The following is a 27198-nucleotide window of genomic DNA, read 5'->3' as shown; positions in this document are numbered from 1 at the left end:
TTTTTGTATACAGAAATGTATTGTTCATATTAATTATATTGCCAGAAGAAAATATGGATATTAAAAAAAAATTGTCTTAAATGTTTTAAAATATCAAGTGAAACAAATGGATTCATTAAAGGATACTGATAGCTCTTTCTGCTTGCCAGTCTGATCCATAAGTAATGAGCACGCTTCCATGAGCTTTCTCTTCAAAACCATGAATATCTCCGAATTCAGTGAACTTTTCGTGGAGCATTTTGTAACTTGCAGTAGGCGGCAGCTAAAATAAATATGTATCAAATATTGAAACCCCCAAAAAAATTAGAAAAATGTATATTTCACAATAGAAAACACTATAATTGATTCAGTAATCAGGATGATGATTCATCCAATATTGTCCCTCTTTATGAGAAGGTTGTATTTAAACTTCTAAATGCTGTTGAAAAAAAAATTCTGATCAAGGGTTCAATACCATTGTAGTCTACGTGCACTCAGCATTCAGCACATGACTAATGTATTTCAGATGAAACATTTTACATGTATTACAAGTAAACCATAGATGGCGTTGGGTGTAAAGAATTTAATTTGCTGATACAACTCAATATCATCACCCTCACTTATCAGTAAAATAAATTTACAAACTTACTATGCCTAGCGGTTCAACAGTTTATGATGTTTTTCAGGGCTTAAACTTTTAGTTAGAAAATCAGCAGGCATAATATCTGTAGGTAGGATATTCTAATTTCAAAATCGAATCAGAAATCAATTCCCTTACAGAATGATGACGTACATCTATATGCTTACTTCTGTTATAGACAGGATTGACTGATAAACTTATGGCACTTTGATTATAATAAACCTTTTTCCTGAAATACGAAAAATCACTCACTAGCAGCGCTAGTTCGGTAGGGACAAACACTGCCTAATGCTCATATAAACATATGGTAAAGTACAATTAAAAAAGAATGTTTTTAACAAAAGAAAATGTTTCTGGAGCAAAACTAAAATTTGCAACTGTAAATCTTATGTACAGGATAACAATGTTGTAACATTAAAACGTTGGCTTGCATGCCGTAATTTAAAAGTAACTGTAAAAAAAGTGAATTAATAGACAGGTTAATATACAGACTCTAGTAAAAGAGTAGCGGTAGATTCAAACTGTAATGAAAGAAATTTAAAATACTTATGAATTTCAGATTTATTTCCGAGTGAAATATGAATCAAATATAGATGGTAATGAAATAAATTGAATTGAATATAATAAATGAATATAATTTAATAAACGATTGGGGTTATATCTCATTCTAATCAATGGTAATTAATTAATTAATACCTCATTCTAATCAATGGTAATTAACTATGAAAAATTTACTATTCATTTCATGTTTAGAGCATACATATAACATTTATTTATTTTTTGCACTGTTAAATCCACTCTCCTCAAAGCATGTATCCATTTCTTACATCTAACCTCAGTAATATGAGGTTTTATAAATGGTATAAAAAAACACGTTTTCTTCCGGATATCGATTACCCGACGTATAATTAGCAAAACAGCAATGCTTTGTTGGCATTATACTAGCACAAAATAATTTTCAACATCAGATTTATATTTTTAAATCATAAATTAATATTACGTAAATAACGCTGTTTTACATGTGAATAGTTTACGTTTGTCCCTACTACTAGTGCTGCCTCTCGTGATACGTTCGCTGTACTATGATCAGGAAAAAGGCTCATTGAATAAGGTAATACAAGATACATTTTCAGTCAATACTGCTAACAAACCTCTCAAGTATAGAGCTTTTTTTGCTCCTTCAGATATGGACATAATTCTGCTTCTATGCTTGGTAGAGCAACTGTTTTCTGCTTTATGCTTTGCCATGAGATGACAGAACCACAGAGTTTAAATGCATACCCAGTATAGGACTTACAATCTACAGTACTGCTAGCCCAATCGGCAATTCTGAATTACCTTCTGAAAATCTCAAACCATAATTCATAGCCTCTTTCAAATATTTTAAAAGCCGCTTAGCACTTTTCCAGTGACATTCATCATAGGAATTATTGAATTGACTTATAATACTAACATTAAAAGATATATCTGGTCTAGTAGAAACAGACAAATACATGAGGCTTCCAATTACCTTTTGGAAAGGAAATTGAGCTCTGATGTTTTCACTATCTTCTCCCTTTTTTAAATCCAACTTTAATTTCATAGGTGTCTTAATTCTTTTAGCATCAGACATGTTAAATTTCTTTAACAATTGAATGATCTTCAATTTGAAATCTAGAGCTTAATTCCTTTTTGATTCTACCAGTTTCTTTTTCATCATTGGAAAAAATGAAAAAATCGTGTACATATAGCGCAATGATTGTGAGCATATCATTTTTATTTTTTATGAAAATACAAGACTCATGCTTAGGTTTCTCATAATTTAACTTGCATAAAACATTATTTACATGGTCATTCCATGCTCGTGATGACTGTTTAAGGCCATATATGACTTTATTCAATTTTAAGCATTTATTTGCATCTGAACGAATAAAACCTTCTGGCATTTGCATATAAACACTTTCTTTAAAATGCCCATTAAGAAATGTTGTTTTAACATCTAAATGATGAATATCTAACCTTAATTTAACCGAAATTGAAAAAAAGTAATCGTAAACTTTTTACAGGGGAAAAAGTATCTACATAATATATTCCTTTTTATTGGAGAATCCCTTATTTCACTATACCTTCATAATTGACTGTTCGTTTAAAAACCCACTTACACTTCACAACAGCTGCTGTACAATTTCTCAGCTTCCCAGCCTTCATTTTCTTTAAAGCTCTCCAATTCCTCTGGTATGGCTTATTTCCACATATCTGCATTTGCTCTGAGAAGCGCTTCTTCTACTGAGATTGAGTTATCCTTTTCTAAGCTTTCCATACACATATATGTGACAAAATCTTTGGGTTTTCGGTGTCTTTGTGATCTTCTAATTTCTGATGTTTACATTTCATATGTTTTGCATGTGTAATCTTCACTGGTGTCTTCACCCTTGAAATAACTATCTCCCACTTCGGAATTGCTAATGTCTTCATCATTATGGTGTACAGAATGTTCATTTTCTACTTAATCTGTCATTACTTTGCTTGTAGTGATTGCTACTTGTACTTCAGTTTCCTCCATAATCACCACATCTCTGCTTATGGTTACTTTGTTTGTTTCTGGGTCATACAGTCTTAACTCTTAGTACTTTCACCATATCCTACTAAAATAATTTTCTTGATTTCTTATCCCATTTTAATGTTTGCTTTTGGGTTGTGCACCATTACCTTACTCCCAAAAATTCTCAAGTTACTAATGTCTGGTTTCTTATTAAACCATACTTCAAATTGGTGTTCTGTTCTCTAGTCCTGAGAATGTACTTCGGTTGCCCAAATAAATTGCACTGCCAACTGCTTCTGCCCAAAATCTTGTGTCAAGCTTCACATCAAATAATAAACATCTCTCTCTACAATGGTTCTGTTCGTATGTTCAGCAGAACCATTTTGTTTTGGGGTATGAGGATTTTATGTCTGATACAATATGCCTGCTTACTTCAAGAATTTTTCAAAATCTGCTCCACAGATCTCTCCACCATTATCACTTCTGAGAGTTTTTATCTTCTTTTCTGTTTGGTTTTCTACCAGACTTTTAAACTGTTTGAAGCATTCGAATACCTCAACTTTTGTTCCAAGAAAATAGACAAAAGCCATTTTGCTATACCCATCTTGGAAAGTTAGAAAATATCTAGCTTTCCTAGAGATATTAACCTCCATTGGACCGCATAGATCTGTATGCACAATTTCTAGGATTCTACTTGCTCGAAATCCCTTATATAGAAATTATTATTTAGTTTGCTTGCCTTTACAAGTCTCACAGTATTGTTTGTTCATGCTGATTTCTCTTTTGCATATCATTCCTTCAACTGCACCATTTGTCATTCTCTTCAGGTCCTTTACATTGATGTGACCTAGTCTTCGATGCCAAATTTCTCCTAACACAACAGTTCCTGCAGCTTGAAAGCACTGCTCTTCTCTTTCAGTGTCTATTTTGTACATATTATTGACCAATTTGGCTATTCCTATTGGCTCACCATTTTTGTTGAAAATTTGCAACCATCATTTTCTTGCTACATATAAAAGCCTTTGACCGACACTTGAATCCTTTCATTTTGCACAATTGTTGTTATGTTCAAGTTTTCGGTGCTTTCAATTGATACTTTTGATTTATCAGCAAGTACAATTTCTTGGGTTCTTGTGAATTTGCAGTTTCTGTTAACCAGTTCTTGTTTGAAGTTATGTGGGCACTAACTCCTGAATCCATATACTAATCCATTTTATTGAAATATTGTCCACCCAGAAAACAGAAAACACTTGCGTGATTTGAAGTTTTCTGATTGTTTCTGTTCCATTTTGCATCAGGACAATTACTTTTGTAATGTCCAACTTGTTTACAACGATAACAACGTATTTTTTGATAAATGATATGTTTGACGACTGACTTTAACATTTGTCACCACTGTTACCAATTTTGGAATATTTGTGACCATTTTGGTTACCATTAAACTTTCTGCTTCTCGTAGCTTTGCCGATAAAATCGGAACCTGCATTATCGTCCTGCATCTCCAGTAATTTGTATATCAGTATGTTCTATGGCCATTATCATGGGTGAAAATCTTTCTGGTAGTCCTGCCAAGAGTAAAGATCCTACCCATTCTTCATCTATTTTGAATCCGGTGCCACTCAGCCTTTGTGCCGTGTCAATAACATGATTTACATACGACGCCATGTTGTCCTTGTTTTCTAGCCTAGCCGAAATCAGGGATCGTAACAAAGCGATTTTTCTAGTGAAATCGGCATCACCGTACAAGTTTCTAAGTTTGGTCCAAAGTTCTTCTGCTGTCTTGATATCTTTGATATGAATATACAACGAAGTATCAATCGTGAGGATTAACTTTGATCTCACTTGAGTTGCTGTCCTCATCTGTTTCAGTTCCTTTGATCTACTTTTTCAATTGATCGAGTATCAGGAAATTTTCTGCTGCAAACGCCCATTCTGCATAGTTCTCGCGACCTTTTAGTTTAGGTACACTCGCGATATAACTATTTGGCATTGTTAAAAAAACAACACTCTGGGCTCATAATCTGTTACGCTGAGTGAAAATAAAATTAAGTGCGTTCTATTCAGCATTCAGCACATGACTTATTTATTCCAGATGAAACACTTTACATGCATTACAACTATCAAACAATAGATGGCGTTGGGTGTACAGAATTTAATTTGCTGATACAACTTAATATCAACAATAAATACTCGCAAACAAGTACTAAATCACACAAATTATTACCAATCAGGACAAATTATCTTGAAATATTCATGTATTTTGAGACATTTAAAAGTGGTTCAAAACTACACTGACAAAAAAAAAAGATAATTTGTGAATCAAATGAATTACTCATCGGCTTCGCCCACTAAATTCTCAATGTGACCCATTAATGATAAAACAAAAAATAAAATAAATTATGAACGACTCACATTTGATACCAAAACCTTTCGTGAAAAACTCTTGCTGTTTTCCTGCTGTCTATCCCCTGATCTCATGCCCATTGCAGAATTATTGCCTGAAAAGCCCATTCTGTCATTTCCAAAACTGTTCAAATTATTATTGCCCTGAAAGCCTCTACCAGAACCCAAGTTGGATGAGAAGCTTCCTCCAGTATTTTGGGACCCAAGGCTGTTATAAGTATTATCACCTCCTCCTCCTTGTCCCCTTCCAAAGTTACTGCCACTTCCCAAGTTCGAAGCTGAATTTTGAGCTGCAAGTGCAGCCAATTGCTGTTGTGTCGTCGAGTTTTGGGAAGCTAAGGGGTTCTGAACGAGTGACGACAAATCAGATCCCCCCAAACCGTTTCCCAAAAGGTTATTTGCCAATCCGGTCAAGTTAGCAGCTTGCAATACTTGTTGATTGGTCAAGTTGCCCAAAGCTCCAACATTACCTAGACCTACAAAAATTATGTGTTAGAGAGGACAATATAACGATAATATCTACCTGAGAGTGCACTGGCCAACTGCAATGGATTATTTGGTACAGCCCCCAAGAGCCCAGCACCTACAGGTCCTGCCGACTGAGCACTGCTGTTCAATGAAGGTAAATTGTGCACTACATTCTTCAATGGCTCTCCATTAGGACCTAAGCCCATACCAACTGACTTGAGACCATCAGGTAGTTTGAAAGATTCGTTAGCTCTGTCCATTCTGACTGTCATGGTGCGATCATTCAAGACTTGATTGTGGAACATGGAAATGGCTTGTACAGCTTCAACAGGATGATCAAATTCAACAACTGCAAAACCTCGACTTCTGCCGTCTTTATCACAAGGGATGTCAATATGGATAACTCTACCAGCCAGTCTGAATACATCTTTCAGCTTCTTCTTGTCTATATTATATTCCAGCTGCAAAATTATAAATAAATTAAACACATTATTCAATTCATATCAAAGGTTTGATACATTACCGTAGATACCATTTTGTCGACAAAACAGTAGAATGATATGTATAAGATTAGTTGTAAATATACAAAATTTCATAACCAACCCTCTTTATGACAACTGATAAAAGAAAATAATCTGATGCCCCAAGTAATTGTGAATTCTTTCTTAATATCAACTGGAAGACGACATTCATTAAATGAATAGCACTCGAATTAGAAATGTTTTATCTAAAGCCTTATCCCAGGATCAAATGAGTTAATCAAATCAGCAGTGATTTGTTTTTTGTTTAAGTGGATTGGAAACATACACCTCAATCTAATTTTATCTACATATTGGATCATGAGACAAGGCAGTTCTTTCGATAATAAAAAAGAAGACAAAGAAATGCATGTTCAAAAACACCTGTTTTCAATTGAAATAAAAAAATACTAACAATATTGCAAAAATTATTATATACTGGGTGTCCATAAGTAACCCGCCAATACATTCAAAAATACAATAATAATTCCATAAATGATTTCATGTAAAACATACTAGAGTTTTCAGTATAGTCCAGATTAAATGAAAATTGAAAATAATGGGTTAAAATGGGTTTTCCGATGGCCTGCTGTCGTCTCCATACAAACGATAACTCTCAATTGAAACTTATGCGAAACAAGAATAACAAGAATTCACCTTTGAAAGTGCCATTCCCAGCAAGGTAACATGATTCAAAACCAATCGACAGAAAGTAGTCGATTCATTTTCAGTTAAACATCAAGAACTGGTCACTCAAATCTAGTCTGAAGTAATTCTTTTAGAAAATCTCTATTTCAACAACGCTAAACAATTGAAAAAAATCCAGGAATTTCTGTTTTTTATTTGAAAAAAAGAAAAATGAACTGCACAAACCTCAAACACCACTTCTCTTTCATATTTTGAAACCCTCAACAAATTTGCAATAGATCTCGACCAGAAATCAGTTAGTGACATTTAAAAAGCAACATTCAGGAGTAGCTCCATCAAAACCATAGAAATGTGGCATCAAATATCACCACCACCTTAACCACATCTGAAAATTTATTCAACACTTCTATATGGTTTTGGTTCACCCAGTATATATTGCCCATATAAACACAAGCCTCCTGTATTATAAAAGTAATGATCGTAACATAAGAAAAACAACCCATGTTAATATTCTTTCAAGATTTCGTTAAATTTCACTGATTTCAGAAAAAGGACTTTGAACGAGGGTTAGAAGTAAATGTTGATTTTAGTCCTAATTGAACAATCAGAAAAGAATTGAAGAAATTATTGCTTTCAATAACAAATTCATTATATTTCAAACAATACAAATGCAGATTTTGAAGGACTTTTTTTGAAAAAAGTAAAATTATAAAAAACTATAACTATAGAACCTTAAGCAATTCAACAGTCTCTGCAACTATTGTTTATATATCAATAGTCACAACTTGATGAATATACAGAAAACACTATTGTGAGTCTAACATTAGCTAAAGCAAGACAAGTTCAATAACATAACAGACAGTCGAGATCCTCCCAGCACTGAAAACCAAAACTAATTCAATACGATAAACGACTATGAAGTCTCAAACTTTTGTTCAGAGCTTTTATCAATTTGAAATTGGGTTGAAGGCCAAGAGTACCAATGTCCTTCAATTAATTTCTCAATTGGCAAATCTAAGAAATTGTCAAAACATGATGACAAAATTCAGTTGGGTTTATTCAAACATGAAACATTTATTCAGCATTCTTGGAAAACATTTCAGTATGACAGTAATTCCAAGATGAAGGCGGCAAGACTTTCAAAAGTAATTTTAAGGATGGGAGAATAACCATCGTACTCTTCTGTTGCCTGCCAATATCCAATAAATATCATTATTTCCAAACACAAGAGGCACATATTCCGTGATTCCTACCTAACAAAAAGACAAATAAAAATTATACTTACATTTGCCACAAACACCTTATTACAAAGAGGAGCATCGATATTCAATGATTCAAGAAAATGAGGACTCAAACCATATGTATTACCCCACTTGCCGTCGTCGTTTCTCAGTGACAAGTTACTACCGCCCATATCTCTATGATGATCATCTCGAAACCTATCGTTGTCTCTATTTCTCTTTGAGCCACCGCCTCCAATGATGGCTCCATGTTTATCCCTTACAACACCTGCATCATCCTTTATGACCAACTTGCGACTTTTCACTTCATAGCGTTGCATGATTTCCATGCATTTTTTTACAGAAGCTGAATCAGCAAATTCGATTATACCACTACCTTTAGGTTTGTCATTATCATCAACAAACAATTCAACAAACTGAACATCACCCACTTGGTTACGAAACAGATCTTTAATATCTTGCCAGCGATATTCATAAGGAATATTTGATACGTACACTCGATTTTGTGAAGATTTCATACTTCTGGGTTCTCTGCCACGATCATTACTGCGGTCTCTGCCGCTGTCATTGAAACGAGAGTTCCTTTCTCGTCTAGGCCGATCTCTATCCCTTGAACGGTCTTTGTCATCCATGTCGCTCATTCTAAAATAACACGCAAAACAGGACTTTCAGAATCAAACTGAATACTACTATGGGCATCATTATACAAAGTGTAAGGTCCAGATAATTTCAATGTATTGAATATGTATGGATCGAACAAAGTGTTGTGCCTAGGCACTTATTTATCTTCAAAATTTCAAAGCAGTCAACTTTTTTAGGACTTTCATTTAACCATTTCTAGTCTCAACCATCAGGTCTCCTTCAAGTAAATTTGAGAAACCTCAAGAACTTGCGCTAGCTGAAGGAATGCTAGCCTTATTACTATTCAACACTTTCGCTGTGGAGACAACCGGTGATAAACGTCTGCAATTTTTCATCATTTGGTAATAACCGAGAATTTTTTGTGTGATTTGAATCCCATATTATTATTAAGGTTAATATAATATAATCTAAGTTAGATATTTGTAGACAAATTAGAATACCATTCAAAATACTTGAAACAAAATAGTTCATCTATTGAAACATCTTTTGTTTTGATGTGGCAATGTTTTCAATAGTCCATTTTATGCTAGAAGTTCCAATTCTACCATTGGAAATAATTCAGCTTCTCATTGATGATGTGCTTGAATGCCAATTTTCAGTCGAGAAGGTATCAATTATACAGTGCATTTCTGCCCCCCCCCTTTTATTTTTTGAACGGGTCAACTCAAAACATTGAAATTTGGGATAATGAAATTAATTGCATGAATACTTAATTTTGAAGTGAAATTGACAAATGAAACCTTCGAAATGGCGACTGAGCGCCACCTTGAAAAAAAATTAAATGGAAAGGGCAGTCTTGTGACACATCATTTTGAAGCTCCTGACGAATACTTCACAACTCTAGAATATGACGTAAATATCTTCACCTACTACAAAATGGCGGAACATTTAATAATTTTCTGAAGACGAACACATTAAAATCGATATTTCTAAAAATATTCCTTTTTATCTGCCATATGGCAATTCCAACAACCCGATAAGGTTTATTAAGTTATTTTTTGTTATAAAAACGACAAAAAATGTCAGTACGACAATGAACATCATTGTTCAGTTGGAATATTCTCATTTAGTTTTTGGTTTTACTAGTAGAAAGGTATCACGTCAACAATATCTAAAATGGTCATGCGGTGCGACGCATAACGTTTTCCGAATCGTCCTATCTGTGGAAGATATTTGAGGGAACTATCCAAATTCCCAACTACCGGTAGTGTAGATAACAAAATGCCCGTCCATTCCGGAAGAACAGCAAGTGCAAATAATTGGTGGGATGGTAGTATATCCTGAACAGTCTACTTATTCCGTCGCGAATATTTGTGAGGTGTCTGCTTCTACTGTGTGGAGACTTTTGAAGAGGAATAGGTGCATCATCCATACAAAATTAAAATGGCACACCAATTAACTGAAGATGACCCTGATCGAAGAACAGAATTCTGCGAAATCATGACAGAAACTGTTGCAAGGCATCCTACCTATCTCCACAATATTTGTTTCAGTGACGAATGAAATTTTTTTTTACCGCAATGTTCACAGACAAAATTGCCGTTATTGGAGTGATACCAACCCTCACGTTTTCCGGGAAACACATACCCAATATCTAGAAAAAAATAACGTTTGGGCAGGAATATTGGATAAAAACTATATTGTAGGACCTCTATTTAATGATCAAAATTTAACCGAGGAACTGTATTTGAATATGTTGGAAACTACTTTTGACCCTCTCATCACTGAAATCTTTGAAGCGAATCCTAAGTGAATTCGATATGGATATTGAATTCCGACAAGACGGAGCACCACCACATTACACAGACAAGTAAGAAACTATTTGGATACTACTTTTCCCGGTCGTTGGAATGGCCGTCGAGGTCCTACAGAATGGCCAGCTCGCTCGCCAGACTTGACACCTTTGGACTTTTTTATGGGGCTATTTGAAGCAAAAGGTGTACGAAACTGAACCTGCTTCAATATCGGATATACGGTAGAGAATAATAAATATTTGTAGAGATATTCTCGGCGTGAAATATCGGATAAGCTGTTCATATGTCAAGAAGTTCCGAACTGACCTCAAGTTTATTACCTCATATTATGTAGTTAAATGTTAATGCATTCAGGCAATTATTAAAAGTTACGCTATTTTGTAGTAGTTGAAGATATTGACATTATATTCTAGGGTTGTAAAGCATTTATCAGGAGCTTCAAAAAGATGTGTCACAAGACCCCCCTTTCCATTTAATTTTTTTCCCAGATGGCGCCCAGCCGCCACTTTGAAAGTTTCATCTGTCAATTTCACTTCAAAATAAAGTATTCATGCATTAATTTCATTATCCCAAACTTCAATGTTTTGAGTTGGCCCGTTCAAAAAATAAAAGGGGGGGGACATTAAAGAAAAGCACAGTACACAACCAAAAATTATCGATTTTGATTACAGATATTTTTCATTGCATAAAACTTCTGAAATATAATTATAGACAGCTAATAATCGACACATTGCCTAATGTGGAAAATGGAAATCGACCATATTCAATGAGCCTTTTTCTTGAGAATAGTACAGCAAACGTCACAAGAGGCAGCACTAGTAGTAGGGACATGTAAAACAATGTTATTTACGTAATATTAATTTATGATTTGAAAATATAAAAAGTTATTTTGTCCTAGTATAATGCCAACAAAGCATTGCCGCTTTGGGAATTGTACGTCGGATAATAGATATCCGGAAGAAAACGTGTTTTTATACCATTTATAAAACCTCATATCAATGAGTTTAGATGTAACAAATGGATACATGCTTCGATGAGAGTGGATTTAACAGTGCAAAAAATAAATAAATATTCATATGTATGCTCTAAACATGAAATGAATAGTACATTTTTGTAGTTAATTACCATTGATTAGAATGAGATATAACCTCAATCGTTTATTAAATTATATTCATTTATTATATTTAATTAAATTTATTTCATTACCATCTATATTTGATTCATATTTCACTCGGAAATAAATCTGAAATTCATTATTATTTTAAATTTCTTTTATTACAGTTTGGATCTACCGCTACTCTTTTACTAGAGTTTGTATACTAACTTGTCTATCAATTCACTTTTTTTTCCAGTTACTTTTAAATTACGGCATGCAAGCCAACGTTTTAATGTTTTAACATTTTTATCCTGTATATAAGATTTACAGTTGCAAATTTTAGTTTTGCTGCAGGAACATCTTGTTAAAAACATTCTTTTTTAACTGCCTAATTCTCATATTCATATGAGAATTAGGCAGTTTTGTCCCTACCGAATTACTAGCGCTGCTAGTGAGTGATTTTTCGTACTTTAGGAAAAAGGCTCATAGGGATTAAATTGTGGCCAAGTTTTATATTCAATTGTAGACACCACTGAATTTTCTGATTGACTCGGCCGTTACTTGATTAATATCCATAGTAATTTCATAAACTACACCTTACGATTTGATCTCTACAAACTTTATTTGAGAAATATATCACGTTTCCCTAACACAGAAGCTACAACTTTACTGTTCAAAATGGGTTCCATGAAAAAGGACCTTGATGTATTTGGTTTGTCCGTTATTGATAGAGGAATATAACTGGAATTTTAGGGTGACAGATCTTCAGATATTATCACACCTACGTTAACAAAATATGTATTGAAGTCATTCGCAGTGAACTTACTTTCACGATGTTTAATACCATCTCCATTTCTGAAGAAAATAGCACAGGTGGAAACACAAGAAGATCGATAAAGTGTAACAATAGCAGTGTGAGTAGCTAGCAGCTATATTCCTCTATCAATATATATATATATATATATATATATATATATATATATATATATATATTTTTATATATATATATATATATATATATATATATATAAATATATATATATATATTTATATATATATATAGCTGTCCCACCATGCAAACTCGAGACATTCCTTGTCGAGCCAATGTTCCGAGAGAGGCACACTACATCATAACTTAGATTATCTAAGACTTGTAACCTTTCTAGTTTATTTTTAAGAACGAATGTTCAAATGAAATATACACTCACAATGACGTTATAATTTTCTCATCACCATCACTGAACAAGTGTCCTCCATTAGTGGAAGGAGATCGAGTTTTTTCTACATTCTTCAGGTGGATTGTTGATGTTGAGGATCTAGCGTCGTGGATAGCATCCTCTTTTTGGCAAAAAAAAAGCCAGAGCTCCGTTTGGCCATACCTCTCGCCTTCATGCCTTATTCAACAGTTCTTTCTTTATTGACACCTTTACAGATGCATAAAGTTCAGGTCTTTTAGAAGTATGAGCCTCACATTCAACTCCTGGCAGTGATTTCTTCAAAAATGTCTTCAGATCTTCGGGCTTAGTATCTGGTTTGAGCCTGATTACGTGAAGTGATACAAGTCGTGGGACTGTTTCCACTTCGCACTCTTCTTCAGTATGACCTACCAGATATCTCAGTTTCCTTTTTTGTGTTACTTGGGTCCAGTTTCCATTTTAATTGGTTTCAGTGATTTCAGTGGTTTCTGTGTCAGCTTGATTTAGTCTCTTTACCGCATTTGAAATATTTTCAGCTGTTTTCATAGCATCACTAACTTGCTCTACAGAAATTTGGTTCTCTTCAACTCTTTCATTTTCTTTTTTATTCATCTTGTTAACAACCAATTTATGTTTGTGGGTTGGACGAGTAGACACTTCCGATTCGACAACAGTATCCGCCTTGGTTGCAAAAACAGTAGGTGAATTAGTCGTATTTTGTATAGGAGGAGATTCCTATTTTTGTTGCAGTTTCTCTTGAAGACTGATAAGTTTTTCTTGTAGTTCACATACGATAAAGTTTATGTTTAACAATACCCGTGGGTTGGGCTACCTATCGGGCGCGTCCCCAGGTGGCGGATAGGGGAACGGCCAGGGGACTGGAGGTTCTATCCGGGAAGCCAATGGGGCCTAACGGACGGGGTTGACGGACTCCTGGTCAGTGGCAGAAATAAGTAGGGTGAGGGGAACTAAAACCCCCCAAAAGCCCTGCAAAACATGCCACCGCGGACCAGCCTACCCAAGCTAAGATGTAAGGAATCGTGTCGACAGCTGAATGGCCGCAGGGATATATGCGGTTACGAACGATCCCCTTGAGGAACTGGGCGAAACCTCATTGTAACTAGCCTTCCTCTGGTAATGCGGGGCTCTGCTAGAGGTGACCAACACTTCCCTTGCTACTCGTGGGAACATACATGGAAACTAAACGTAAGTACAAAAAAACCAGACAATCCCGAGGCTGGACAGCAATGCTCACCTCAATTTAGGGCGGGGGCTGGGGATGAACAGAAATGCTCACCCCAAGCTACCGCTCAGAAAGAGGCTGGACATAGCAGACCACCTCGCGATGCAACGCAAAGGCCAAGGCGTAAGCGTATCAGCGGCGCCGAGGCCAAGAGGAGGAAGAGAGCGAAAGAGGCAGAAGTGGCAGCAACTATGAGTGCACCCTCCACCTCTCCCACTCCATCCTCAACAACAAGGGCACCTCTTGCGGAGGGCGCCAAGAGCTCCGCCTTGGAAAAAGGCAAGGAACCGGCTGCCACCGCAGGAAAGCGCCCTCACGCGAGTACCTCCACGGAGGGAACCCCAAGAAGGTTGAAGAAGCGACAGAAATGTCGCTGCACCTTCCAAAACCTTCGTGGAGGCCGCCTTAAGACACCTCAAGGTAGCCATCATAGATGAGACTAACCCGTACGGTAAGGTTACCGCAGAACGAGAGAGTCTCATCAAAAAACAACTGTTGGAGGAGCTGGACAAGATCATCTTCTCCGCCTCCAGCAACAACAGCAAACCGCCCACGTTCAAGTCGTGGACATACTCCGGTGAAATCATCAGAGTGGTCTGCGATGACGACGTGACGCTAGAGTGGCTGAAGAAAGCCACAATGAATATTAAGCCATGGGAGGAGGCATCACTTGCAGTCGTCAGTGTGGATAAGCTCCCGAAGCTTACCAAAGCCTCACTCTGGATCCCGGAGGACGTCCACAAGACGACATCCAGTGAAAAGGAGAGGGTGCTGGGTCGGCTAAAGGCGCAGAATCCTGACCTGAAGGTAGCAAGATGGTGCACCTTCCATCATGAGGTTAAGATGAACCCACAAGGACACCTCTTCGTCTTCGGGATCGGAGAAGATGATATGGCTGTCCTGAAGAAGAAGTCGATGAAGTTAAGCTACGCGTTTACCTCACTGACTATTAGGGCAACAATAAAAGAAACAGAGGGTACCTCTGAAGACCCTAGGTCCTTGGAAGTTGAACCACCTAAAGTGGATATTGACCCCAAGGCCACCATGGGTCCCGAAAAGGAAGTCGAAGCATCTAAACAGATGACATTCGATGACCTGACGGAGGAGGCACCCAAAAACAGCGAGGCCACCTCCCCCTTAGCAGGGGAGCAGATGGACCTCTAAAGGTAACTTTGTATCCAACAACTGTCTCCTGGGCAAGGACGTTGGAAAAAAAGTAAAAATAATACAATGCAACCTCCAACACAAAAAGGCGGCAACGGCAACACTATGTCGCCACCTTGATGTATTGGAGGAGGCGATAGCTTTGATCCAAGAGCCCTGGATAATTAAGACCAAAATTACTGGTTTCAGTAGTTTAACTGGTCAAATTTTCAGCTTACCAAGCAACCAGCAACCTAGGACGGCTGTCTACATTCCTAGGAAATACAGAGCGTTTCCGATGGCACAATTCAGCACCTCAGATCTCACTGCGGCCAAAGTTGAATGTCCAGTTGGGAAAGGCAAATATATGGCGTTGATAATCGCATCGGTGTACCTCCCTTCAGATGCAGCCACCCTACCACCGACCAGAGAAATGGAAGTACTAGTGGACCACTGCCTCAACCACAGAGTGGAGCTCATATTGGGTTGCGACTCAAACTCTCACCACGTGAGCTGGGGCAGCAAGGATATCAACGCCCGAGGTAAGTCACTATACGAATATATAATACAGAAAGATCTAACAATCTTGAACAGAGGCACGGAGCCAACATTTATTAATGCCCGTAGCCAAACGTTAATAGATATCACGCTCACGACAGCCGAAATATCAAACAAAATCCAAGACTGGCAAGTCTCGGACCATATCTCTATGTCAGACCACCGCTGGCTGACCTATACGGTAAGCCAGGATCTCAGGACTACTGTGAAATCCCGTGACCCGAAGAGGACGGATGTAGCTCTCTACAATCGACTCTTAAGAGGAGCTCTGCGGGAAACAGAGGTCCTGACTCCTGGCAACAATGAAGAACTGGAAAGGTACACAGTATCTATCCACAACAAAATAGACACTGCCTATAAGGAATCCTGTCCAATGAGGATGGTTCAAACGCATGGCACAACCAACACATGGTGGTGCCCTGAATTGGAACACCTCAGGAAGACAGCGAGAACGACCTTTAACAAGGCAAAACGTACAAGACTCGAAGAGGACTGGGTTATATATCAAGCCAACCTCAGAGAGTTCAAAAAAGTCTGCAGACGAAAACAAAGAGAAGCCTGGAGAGCCTATTGTGAGGCAGTCGAAGACTTTCCACTAGCTTCTAGGCTACAGAAGGCACTCTCAAATGACCACCAAAAGACTATCGGCATCCTGACGAGGAAAAATTGCGACAAAGCCGCCAACCTCCAGGAGAGTGCTGAGATTCTTATGGAAACTCACTTCCCAGGTTCTGTCTTTCCTGGAACGGCGAACTGGACGGATGTACCAATAACACCCTCACAATATGACTGGCAATATGCTAGTACAGTAATTGATGAGGACAAAATAAGATGGGCTATATCGGGCTTTTCCCCCTTCAAGTCACCAGGGCCTGACGGTATAAGACCAGCCCTACTTCAGTGGGGACTGGACACTCTTATGCCACACCTGGTTGGAATATTCAGAGCCTCTCTAGCTCTGAGGTATATTCCCAGTAAGTGGAGAGAAGTAAGAGTAGTATTTATACCCAAACCAGGTAGGATGGACTACACCCTACCAAAAGCATTCCGACCAATTAGTCTAACATCGTTTTTCTTAAAAACCATGGAGAGGCTATGTGAGCGGTAGATAAGAGATGAAGTACTTGTTAACAACCCACTTCATCCAAATCAGCATGCATATACCCCCGGAAGGTCTACTGATTCTGCCCTTCACCATGTGGTTGGCAGAATCGAGAGATCATTGGACAACAAAATCCACCCTAGGTATATTCATAGATATTGAGGAAGCGTTTGATAAAACAACCTTTCCAACAATTACCCAGCAACTACACTCCAGGAATGTACCCCTGGTAGTAGGAGAATGGATACTCCAGATGCTCTCTAGCAGAGCAATAAGTATTAATGTAGAAGACATCACAGTTAAAGGACTGGTCATGAGGGGATGTCCACAGGGAGGGGTCTTATCACCCCTTCTCTGGAACATAGTTCTGGATACCCTAATTAATCACCTTAACAAAAATGGATTCTACACAATTGCATACGCAGATGACATAGTTATCTTGCAGACCGGCAAATTTGTAAACACACTGTGCGATAGAGCGCAGGATGGGCTCAAATTGATAGAAACATGGTGTAAGGAACACTCACTGTCGATCAATCCCAAGAAGACTGAGATGGTCCTTTTCACCAGGAAAAGAAGTTTAACGGGCTTGAAACCTCCCGAAATCTTCAAAAGCCAACTGAACTTCTCTGAAGAGGTGAAATACCTTGGTATTATCCTCGACAAGAAGCTAACATGGAACTCTCATCTACAGAGTAGAGCAAAAAGAGCATACGTGGCTTATGAGCAATGTCGGAGGACAGTGGGACGCGCATGGGGTCTTTCACCCCATGTAGTCGCCTGGATCTACACTGCAATAATAAGACCTATGTTAACGTATGGAGCCATTGCATGGGGACCGAAAGTTCTACAAGCAACGGCCATCCAAAAATTATATCAAATACAGCGACTGGCTTGTTTAAACATCACAGGAGCCATGAGAACAACACCAACCGCGGCAATGGAATTAATCACAGGTCTGACCCCTCTGGATCTGTACGTTAAGGAGGTTGCGTTAATGGCCATGATACGATTGCACACGGTGTAAACCTAGAAGTAGGAATGGGTCGATTGAGGCTGGGCCTATGGCGGGAAGCGCTTACTGCGCAACCTCTGCTGCAGGCAACAAGTGATGCAATTGAACCCAGGTTTGTGTTTAATAAACCCTACAAAATACAAATTAAGCAGAACACAGAGTCAGATGCTACAAATGCAATACGGATTTATACAGATGGCTCAAAAACCAAAGAAGGTTCAGGATGTGGAGTGTACTCCAGATCACTAAGCCTAAGGATTAAATGGGGAATGGGAAGAAATACCAGCGTGGTCCAAACAGAACTGGGTGGTATCTCAATCGCCACAAAAGAAATAACCAAGAAAAGAATTTCTGGCAAAAACATAACAATCTGCACTGATAGCAGACAAGCACTATTAGCCTTGAACAGACACCGTGTTACTTCAGGGCTAGCACTAGAGTGCCACCAAGATTTAGCCAAAGCCTCGGTAGATAATAACATTATCCTGAGGTGGGTTAAAGGGCACGAAAGGAGTAAAGGTAATCGCATTGCCGACTCTTTAGCCAAGGAAGCGGCTGGACTAAGAATTTTAGGACCAAGTGGCACCCACGGCCTGATGACATCGACAATTGCGGAACTAGTCAAATGTTACACCCATGCTCAATCTTTAAAGAGATGGGATGAAATCAAAGGATGTAATCTTGCCAGGATCACCTTGGGCGACCCTGGGAAGCTGGCGCCGAAGAAATATCTGGCGATGACCAGGAAAAATCTACGCCTTACAGTAGGATTTCTGACTGGCCACTGTCAGCTAAGGAAACACCTACATAATATGGGGCTAGTGGACACACCTCTATGCAGGATGTGTGAACAGGAAGATGAGACTGTCAGGCATGTCCTGTGCGAGTGCCCGGAGTTATCGTCAATAAGAGAGTGTGTGTTCGGCGAGTCTTGGCCTACACCTGCCGATATAAAGGAGATGTCTCCCAGCGACCTGGTCACCTTCCTGGAAAGGACAGGATGGACGACGACCTAGGAGGACAACTCCTCGGGAGGATGTACAATGGGTCACATGTGGCCTAAGTGCGTGGGCTTACACTCACCCTCCCTACTCTACAGATACAGAGATACAGATGTTTAACAATAATTTTAAGATACGTGATTTCCTTTTCCATTTGATTTTCACCAATATTTTGTACCTATAATATCGGCACAAAATAGGTTTCGGTCAGCGGTAACTCCCGATGACTCATCACCCTTGGTATAGGTTAGTTTCATTATCAGCAGTGACTTCTTGGCAGAAGAACATACCATCTTCACTTATTTCAACACATTTTACTCTTTTTGCACAACTAGGATGAGCCATACATTCGACGCATTTTATGGCCGTTTTTACTTTAGCTGAACACTCATCGCGTCCTTCTCGTTCGCCGTGTTTCCACCAATGTAACAGAATAATCCAGGGAGAACCCCTTGCTGTTTTTTTTTGTGATGGTAGGAAGTCTTCTGATTCACACTTATACGGAAATTCGTTAAAATATTACCACTTTTACATCTTGTAGAATAAGAATAACTCGTTTCCTCAAAAATGAAGCCACTTTTCCTGTTGTTTGTCCAAAATACGTTAAATCTCTGTAATTTTGATTATCTAACTTATCAATAGGAAAAACGTCTCGAATCGCTTCTGAGTAGACTTTTTTGGAAAGTATTTTGTTTATTGATTTGGCTTTAAACCCATTGTTTACTGCACACACATAGAAAATAAAGGTTTGAAACTGAATCATTTGGAAGCAATGGAAATTATTAAACTTAAAAATTCAAACATTCTAATGAACGACCAACTGGATTTGAGTAATCACTATTATTGAACTTGTTTTCTTAAAAAACAGAGGAAGTATTATTATTGATGTAAAAGTGAGGTAAAATAATTGTAAGTGAGTAATCATAATTGAAGAGGTACCTCCGGTATATAAATATTGTAGAGGATTAGGTAATTTGATGGAGGTAGTCCCAATTGTTGTTACCTGTGGTATATAAATATTAGTGTAAGAAGCAACTTGTAGTATTCAAATCACTGTTGATGAAGCTACTATGTTAGCGAAAGCTGTGTGATATATTTATCAAATAAAGTTTGTGGAGATTGAATCTATAGTTTTTACTGCCCACCAATTATCTTCTACGAGCAACCCCCTGAAGTAATCAGAAAATTTGGAGTTAGGGTAATGTCTTAACTTATACGAGCCTAAGCATGACTGAGGATATTGCACTGAGAGACTGTTTGAGAATCAGTTACCTTTAGAAATAATAGCCTTTCTTCATTCCGATAGTGACCAAATCCCGCCATTGCAATAATCACAAGAAATATAAAGTTCTGAAAAACTACTCTGACCATCTGTTCAGGAATGATATGAAAATTTAATGCATGATTGTTTACCTAAAATCATATCAACTAATTAAATTGGACAAATTATGATTCAAACAAATGGCATATCCTTAGAAAAGGGTCCTAATCAAATCTGAGGTGAAATGTGATTAGTAGCAAAATGATGGTACCTACTTAGTCAACATGACGAAAAAAATTGAAGGTCAATTAATCAAACACAGATTGAATTGAAATCATCCGAAGTATATTTTCACTTGAAATTTATAGCAATTTACTGAAAAGTCAGGTATTTGGGAGTCATGTGTTCAGAGCAATCAGCCAAGAATGACGATCTTCTACAATTAACTTATCAACCTTGGGTCATTGATAACATTCCAATGACACCCCAAATTCCATAATTTCCGATAGTATATAATTTTCCTGCACCCTGCTTTCTCTTCAACCTTCAATTCACGTGATCAAAGAAATTATTATTAGAAATCGTAAGACCTTTCTATTGATACCCACATGTCATAAAAAACTACAATTTCAATTTTTTACCGCTACAATTCCATCGCAGCTCCCTAAAGCAATTAGGGTTGAGAAATATTACGATGTAAGAAGTTCAATTTTGTCAATTTTCCAATATCCCATATAAGTCAAAATATGGAATTTTGAAATTTTCAGCTCCTCCCCCACCCACCCCTTTGTTTTTGTTCAATAATAAACTTGATATGTTTGTAAAATATTGTTCTAAATTATGCCCCCAACTTATGCCGACCGACTTTTCGCGAATGTTCGATGTTTACTTCCGTTCTAGATGTGGTGAGAATAATGTCACCGACGTCCATGGAATTCCAAGGAATTTTCTACGGCCTTCGATTGCCAAATATAAACATGATCCACTCGCCTATCGAGACAGTCAAATGAAAATGACAGTGCGGTACGCGGATGTATCTAGTAAGGCGATAGACATGTGATTAATAGTTGGAAGTGTTTTGTTGTGTTAAGAAGTGAAATAAAGTCAAGTTGGATTATTATACAGTGTAGTCAGTTATTGGTAAAACCACGAAAAAAACGTAACATTTGGTGTTTGAAGTGAAATATTTGACTGAACAATTTTTGTTTTATGGTGAAAACAAGGATTGTCGATTATGATGAGATAGAAAAGCTTGAGAAAATGTTCGAGGCTTTGCAAGCGAGCCTGGTAGAGAACGAAAAACGCCGAAACGAAATAGATGAACGGAGGGAGAAAGAACAATTACGCCGAAATGAAGAAGATGAACGAAGGAGGGAGAAAGAAAGAATACGGAGAAATGAAGATCGTGAATTACTATTAGGTATTCAGGAAAAACAGGAAAAAGAAAATCATTGGACATTTATTGGAAGATTTAAAATCTTCCCAAGTGAGTAAAGGAGAGGTACAGAAATTTATTCAGGAAGAATTTGGAAAACCATTTCAAGAAACAAAGAAGGCATTGGAAAAAGTAGTCGATGAGGAACTTGAAGGAGTCGGAAGGAAATTCAAAGAGGAGCTTGAAGGAGTCGAAAAAAATTTTGACGAGGTTTTCCGGAAACATCGGGAAGGAAAGAGTCACGGAAACGCAGAAAGCCTCTCAAGAAGAAAACGCTTGACATCCGGATGCATATTTGGTCAACGCCAGGAGGATACCCTAGGAGGGTACCCAGCTACCAGAAGAACTTCCCAACAGACGCAGAAGGAAGATCCGGTCTTGAAAACTGTATGAGAATGGATTGACAAAGGAGCGAGGCCGGAATGGCAAGAGATCTCAAAGTCCAGCCAGTAGGAAAAGGGTTACTGGCTCCAATGGGACAAATGTGCATTCGATGGTCGCACTGGAGGGCATTTCGGAGTAAATAGAACTCTAGTGAGAGTGGGTGAGAGGTACTATTGGGTCAACTGCCATCGAGACGTAGAAGAGTGGTGTAAACGAATGTGACCTGTGCTCTTCAAGAAAGTGTCCGAAGACAAGGCAAATAGGGAGGTTGAAGCAATACCTCAGTGGGTCCCCTTTCTGGGACCACTTCCTATGACTACATCCGGTAACAAGTACCTTATGGTTGTGATGGACTATTTCTCCGAATGGCCTGAAGTAGTAGTCTTACCCAACCAAGAGGCTAAAACGGTGGCAGAAGAGCTGAACGTTATTGCCAGACACGGAGTACCCCAGAAACTACACTCGGATCAGGGCCGCAACTTCGAATCGGATTTATGAAAGGAAATGATGATTTTGTTGGAAATAAAAAAAAAGAACAAATGCTTTTCACCTGCAGTCCGATAAAATGGTCGAGAGGCATAATCGCACCGTAGCGTAACCTAAATAAATTTGTAAATACTCTGCCCAAAGATTTAATTATTTTTTCATCTGATCAATATCGTAGATTGCTGAGGAGAGTGTTGTGATGCGACCATCTTTTGTTGGGAATAAAGAAAACAGGAACAAATGCTTTTCACCTGCAGTCCGATGAAATGCTCGAGAGGCATAATCGCACAGTAGCGTAAATATGTAAATACTACGCTCAAAGATTTCATTATTTTTTCATCTGATCAATACCGTAGATTGCTGAGGAGAGTGGTGTGATGACTGCTACCTAGGACTCTTAGAATTGTTTTTAGTTTCTAGTACAACATCTACATCATTATTATCTTTTTCATTCAATAAAACCGTTCAACATAAAAACAATTTTACTGATTTTATTTTAAAGTTTTTAGTATTCTCATTCTGTTTTTAGTTCATTTAGTACCTCAGTATTACAAGGTAACATGTAATCCTTCATTTAGTAGCTGCGGCCATCTTGAATTTGCATCTTTTTCTCTACTAGTCAAGTCTTGACTAGTAGAGAAAAAGAAAGTCAAGATATGTAATCCGCCATTTTGTAGCTACCAACAGGAAGGGGTCAAATTTCAATTACTAAAATTTACCAAAACAAACAGGGAAAACTAAAACTGTTTAAAAATACAGTATATCGATCATGATTATGCCATCTACTGATGATGCCAACTTAGTTAACAAAACGCGCGTCTAAAGACAGTATTTTTGTTCTGGTGAGTGGAAAGTAATTTTAATGAATTCATATTACAGGAGAGCTTCCAAATTCAACTTACAACTTGCTACTTCCATTGTGGTGAAAAATGGTATATAAATACATAAATAAATTAGAGATGTGCCAACTCGAGATAATTCAATTCGAGTTTATGATATACAGGGTGTCCCGTAAGTCATGGATTTAACTCAAAGGGGTGTAAGGGGAGTTCATTTCCGATCAAAAAGTTCATATGAAGTAGGTATCAATTCCTAACAGTTTTTGAGTAATTTTGATTTTTATAAAAATATATATCACGCCCTCACTAACCAGTCCTTCGTATACCATTGATACTCTGTAGGAGTAAACTGAATGGGAGAAAAAATGAAGATGTGAAAAGAAGACGCAAGAAAGGAAGGAAGAAAAACTGTTCCTGGTGATGAAAATGATGATGATTATGAATACTAACAATTTTTGTAGAAAATTTATATTTATTATGGGTTTTCATTATTAAATTTACATTTTTTTTATAGATTTTTGATTTTTAATTATTTTCATTATCGGATACAACAGTTATTACTGTGGTTGATTATAAGATTGAGAAAGAGACTTATGGTATAAAAAAATAAGATACATATTCCATAATTGACTTTAGGTCGATGCTGGTCACTATCTTGCACTGACGAGTGGCCAGGTAGCCCGAAACTGGTCTGCAAGTGTGCCTGTTTCAAAATTGAAGGTCGACTCTTTCAGTTGTATTGCCAATTGCATATGCAGGAAATTTTCCTGCATATGCAATTGTCAACGCCGTTCGCGTGGTATTAGTCAGTGGATTAGTTGTTTTCTGATAGGTGTCAGTCCATTCAAACTACTGTGTAGGTATATCCGAGACTGGCGTGAACATTCAAAGTTCATTTCTTTAGATTTGTTTACTGCCTGTCCTCAAGCATAGCCCACTGACTAATAAGAAAATAATGTTTCAAATTTATTGAAGAGTCATATAAATAAATTCATATTGAAATAAACATATAGTTATGGAAAATGTATTATCTCTTGATTGACATTGGCATGTAGGTTTGCTAACAGTGACAACAAATTTATTAATTTACTAAATAAAAATCTGTCAATTATCCAAAAATTTGATTTAGCTCTTGGTAAAAAAGCTTCATTTTCTACTTCTCTTGAAATTTGTTGATCATTTAGCGAGAAGTAGAAATCCAAAAAGCTTTTTCATCAAAAGACTAATCTCTCCTAAAATTTTTTCATTTTCATTTCAATTGATATAGCTCTACCATCAAATTGAATAGAACAAATTTTGTAAAAAAACGACGATAAGTGAAAAAAGTATGGTGTGGTCTGATTTGATTTCCTAAATGGAGAACCAATGAAACATGTTAGACGGAGAGAAATTTATTGAAATAAATAATGTTATGTTCCAAAGTAGTTCAGCTGGCCTATGTGGGCTAGCATTGGAAAAACAAAATGGAAAAAAAACATTGTTCAAATTCACCCCAATAAATACTGTATATCTAACTTCTTAAGAATAATTTTCATCATACCAAATTAAAACTTTTTATGCAATACAAAACTATGGTTTTTAAATAAAGTTGGGGACAGGTACAAAGTGGTTCTGCTGGCCTAGTTGGGCTAGCATGGGAAAACCATAAGATGGAAAAAATGTATTGTTCACATTCACCCCAATAGATATGGTATATCTAACTTCTCATCAATAATTGTCATACCAAATTAAAATTTTTAAATGAAGTTGCCAACATCTTTTCAACTATGGTGGTAAACTAGAAATGCGTCTCTCAAGAAACAATGTCTGGAATAATTGGTTTTGTTTCATCTCAAGTTGGATGGTATGTATATATATATATATATATATGATGTAATGATAAAATTGAATATGTTTGTACCATTTTTTTAATAATTACCTCGATAAATGTTAAAATTGAAAAAACTCCACACGACACCAACTAACAACCAAACTAGAAAACAGCGCTTAGCAAAATGGCCGATAACAATTTCCGTAACAGTGTTGCCACTAGCTGATAAAGAAATTATCGTGCAGCGCTGGCAAAACTATCGATTTCTCTTAAATATTATATACCAATTTTTTTTATTTTGTTGTTTTGGAAAAAAACCGTCGTAATCATTTCAATGTATATATAATCACATAAAAAATAGATAACAAAAAAAGTAACACAGGAACTTAAATCTAGTCCAAAATTATTTGATATCAAAATCAATATCAATATCAACATTTCTATCTTTATCGTGTTAATTCGAGGTTATCGAACTAATCGCGTCCTCTGTAACATTCAAAACAGTATCACTGTATATTCGATTTCCCACATTTGTTTTTATTGAATTCACCTTAGAAAATATCCTCTCGCAGGTGGCATTCGAATGGGGAATTACTAGTAAATCCAATACAAAATTTCACGATTATTTAAACATAAACATATTAGATCCATCACGAGTGCGGAAAATTTTCTACCAATATTTGTCAATAACTGTTTCATTATTGACCTCTGCAGTTAAATCCGACTGGCAATATAGTTGCCACTGATCGAATTCTTGCATAAGTTAGTTATCTGGGTTTACAATTATAGGTAGTGAGTAGTAAGTTCATTAATGGAAAAAATGACGACGGTTTTGGCGTTGAATCTTTTTGAAACACAGACATTTTTAACAAAATATTATCATCGAAATCGAACCGTTTCTTTTATTTCATTTTCGAACGTAATCAAAAATTGGCGACACCGAATATAAAAATCTTCTTGCTCTTTGTGATTCAATTTATTGATGTTTTTCAATATGCGAACACCAAGGTATATTTGTTTTGAGTGAATAAACTGACAAGGATCTTTTTGAGATAATTCAGTTTTAAGAATATATCATGGTCTTGAATCACTTGATAAAATGTCCTCAAAGTGCTGCAACCTACATCATAAATGTGTGTTATTATGGTAGATTCACATTAAAAATATTCACCTAATTTTAAATAATTGGACAAAACCAATAAAAAAAAAGAAAAAGCTAAGTTTCCATATCATTCAGTCTGTTGGCAATAATTTCGGATGTTTGTAACCTATGTTCGGTCCGTTCTCGTACAAGTACAGTTGAAGAAGATTTCATTGTTCAATAATCCTTCCGACAATCATTAGTAATGAGAGGCATCTGGTTTTTGAATTAGCCATATGTATTTCCGGCCAGATCCTCACAGTAGCAAGGCAAAATTTTACAGGCCTCACTAGCACATAGATGTAATGAATGAAAAATTAATGTTTGTACTATAATACCAGGAAAATTCACTTTCAATCTACTCACTACTGAATTTTTGGAATCAAACATAGTGTTACAACCGTCAGAGTCAAAACCTATTATATTTTCAAAAGGTATATTTGCCGACTCAAATAAACTTTTAATTTTCTTATGAATCACTTTTGCTGTTGCACCTGTTTCTGCTTCAGCTGAATTTTCATTTAAAAAATAGTAAACCAAATAAAAAAAAATCGTGGTTATTTCATTTTTATTACCAAAGTACCGTACACACACGAACATGAAATAATTTCAATTTATTTTTTTAATTGGTACAGTCAAAGTTGAAACATACCAAGACTAAAAAATTATGTTTC

The 27198-nt window shown here is 36.8% G+C and overlaps 1 protein-coding gene across 1 annotated transcript; it reads right to left on the bottom strand.

Annotated features, from left to right (window-relative positions):
- Positions 1-126: 126 nt before the first annotated feature.
- Positions 127-25626, bottom strand: LOC141484251 (uncharacterized; the record flags this gene model as incomplete). The annotated part of the gene is given in 5 exon segments (XM_074179330.1): positions 127-262; positions 5553-6019; positions 6067-6472; positions 8463-9060; positions 25492-25626. Coding segments are annotated over 4 exon segments (1606 nt in total), but the record flags the coding sequence as incomplete, so codon positions are not given.
- Positions 25627-27198: the final 1572 nt, after the last annotated feature.

This window comes from Leptinotarsa decemlineata, unplaced genomic scaffold (assembly GCF_025532065.1).
Source record: "Leptinotarsa decemlineata unplaced genomic scaffold, Ldec_3_MD MMD2_tig00005331, whole genome shotgun sequence".
Lineage (NCBI taxonomy): Eukaryota > Metazoa > Arthropoda > Insecta > Coleoptera > Chrysomelidae > Leptinotarsa > Leptinotarsa decemlineata.
Note: the sequence above shows the minus strand (reverse complement) of the source record. Positions and strands in the feature narration are given on the sequence as shown.